Source organism: Panthera uncia, chromosome D4 (assembly GCF_023721935.1).
Source record: "Panthera uncia isolate 11264 chromosome D4, Puncia_PCG_1.0, whole genome shotgun sequence".
In the NCBI taxonomy this organism is placed as follows: Eukaryota; Metazoa; Chordata; class Mammalia; order Carnivora; family Felidae; genus Panthera; species Panthera uncia.
Genome location: NC_064807.1, coordinates 79465747 through 79467929, shown reverse-complemented (window position 1 = coordinate 79467929; position 2183 = coordinate 79465747). Strand labels below are relative to the sequence as shown.

The 2183-nt window shown below is 42.1% G+C and overlaps 1 protein-coding gene across 1 annotated transcript; it reads right to left on the bottom strand.

Annotated features, from left to right (window-relative positions):
• Positions 1 to 945, bottom strand: LOC125921079 (olfactory receptor 1J2). Its single transcript, XM_049628408.1, has one exon. It carries the CDS (start codon positions 940 to 942, stop codon positions 1 to 3), a length of 942 nt encoding a protein of 313 aa, XP_049484365.1. The 5' UTR covers positions 943 to 945.
• Between the last annotated feature and the right edge of the window lie 1238 nt (positions 946 to 2183).

Below are 2183 nucleotides of genomic sequence, written 5' to 3'. Positions count from 1 at the left end.
TCACCGTGATAAAGATGTTGCCCTACCGAAGAGTTTCCCCAGGGCTTCTTTCATGTCCCTGTTCCTAAGGCTGTAGATAAAGGGGTTCAACATGGGTGTGACCACTGTGTACATGAGAGCCACAATGATGTCGTTGTCAATGAAATTGCTTAATTTGGGGAAAAGATACTGCCCAAATATTGCCCCATAATACAGAGACACTACAGAAAGGTGGGAGCCACATGTGGACAGTGCTTTGCAGATCCCCTTGGTGGAAGGACCTTTCATGATGGTGGCCCCAATGTAACCATAAGATACCAGAATACATATGAATGGCAGGGTAATGACCACCACCCCTACTGTGAACATGACCAACTCATTGAGGAAGATGCCTGAACAGGATATCTTAAGCAGAGCACCAAGGTCACAGAAGAAATGGGGGATGGCATTGTCAGCACAGAAGGATAACTGGGTGAGGAGAAGGGTGTGGGAAAGAGAGCTGGCACAGGACAGGATCCAAGATATAGCCACTAGTAAGGCACACAGCTCTTCCCTCATGATGGTGGTATAATGAAGAGGGTGACATATAGCCGCATAGCGATCATATGCCATTGATGTAATAAGGAAGCTGTCCAGGTCAGTAAAAAATATAAAAAAATACATTTGTGAAATACACCCTTCATAGGGGATGGATTTGTACTTAGCATGCATGTCCATCAACATTTTTGGGACAGTGACAGATGAGAAGGAGACATCAGTGAAGGCCAAGTGGCTGAGGAAGAAGTACATAGGGGTATGGAGGCGAGAGTCCAGCCTGATGAGCAGGATGACGAGCAGGTTCCCCAGCACTGTGGTCAGGTACATGCCCAGGAACAGGGCGAAGAACACGGCCTGCTGCTCTGGCCGGATGGGGAGCCCCAGGAGGAGAAACTCGGACACGCTGCTCTGGTTCTCCCTCCTCATGATACTCTTTCCTCTGCTGGGAATGAAGCATGGTTGAAAATATTAAGGACTCTGAAATAATCATAGTAGTCATATGAAAAATATGTGTGTTTTGGAAAGTGGGAAACTTAACCTGTTTCTGACATATTTTCTTGTATGTTGGCACATAAAGGAATTAGTAAAATTGTTGAAGAACTGTTATTGGGAGCCAGTTTTTCTTGGTTCACCTACAAACCAGAATTCTTGCATCTGTGACACTGAGGACCAGACCATGGAATATGATGTGTCAGCCATGTTATTGCCCCAAGAATGCTCTGTGCTGAGTATTCCAAATCCTCAACCACAGCACAGCAAACTTCAGAAGATTTGACTTCACCACCTGTTGTTAAATTTCAGATGGGAGGTGAACTTTTCAAATAAATGGACACAAAGATTAGCATTGTTTTAATTAAAGAACATTCATCAGTATACGTATATTTTGTTTATATCAATTCAGTAGAGGGTTCTTAAGAGACTCTGAATTATGTTGATGCATTTCCCTTCTGCACTGAAGAGAAATTTTTTTCTTAAAAACCTGTAGTTCTTCTTTAAAACTTAAATGACTTCTTCCCCTGTTTAAAAATTTGAAGTGTAACAACTTTAATATGGCTTAAAGATCCTGAAAAATCTGTGTCTCTCCCACATTTCCAACTTCTCCCTTACTCCCATCTCTCTCACTTTTGCTGACTTCTCTGTTCCAACTTCCTTGGAAAGACACATTTTCAGGGTCACCTGCATGGCTCAGTTGGTTGAATGTCTGACTTCAGCTCAGGTTATGATCTCATAGTTCGGTTCATGAGTTTGAGATCACATCAGGCTCTCTGCTGTCAGCACAGAGCCCACTTTGGACGCTCTGTGTCCCCCTCTCTCTCTCTCTCTCTCTCTCTCTCTCTCTCTCTCTGCCCCTTTTCTCTGCCTCTGTCTCTGTCAAAAATAAATAAACATTTAAAAAAATACACATTTTCATTTACATCACTTAGGCTTCTTCTCCTTGGTGATTGTGGGTTTCCTGGGATTTCATGTCATGTTGAGAAAGCAAAGATCAGGCTGACTCCCAGCAAGTATTTCATGCAAATTTATTTATAGTTTATTTTCTACTGTCAACACATAGAGGGTTGTGTTGATGCAACAGCATTTTAAATTATATACACAGTATATATTTTTGAATATGCTTCCTTTCCTCCCTATGCAACATAATAACATCCTGTAATGAAAAATTAGGA

Excerpts from the sequence above, each read along its gene's own strand:
- LOC125921079 (XM_049628408.1), bottom strand. The coding sequence starts at position 942 with ATGAGGAGGGAGAACCAGAGCAGCGTGTCCGAGTTTCTCCTCCTGGGG.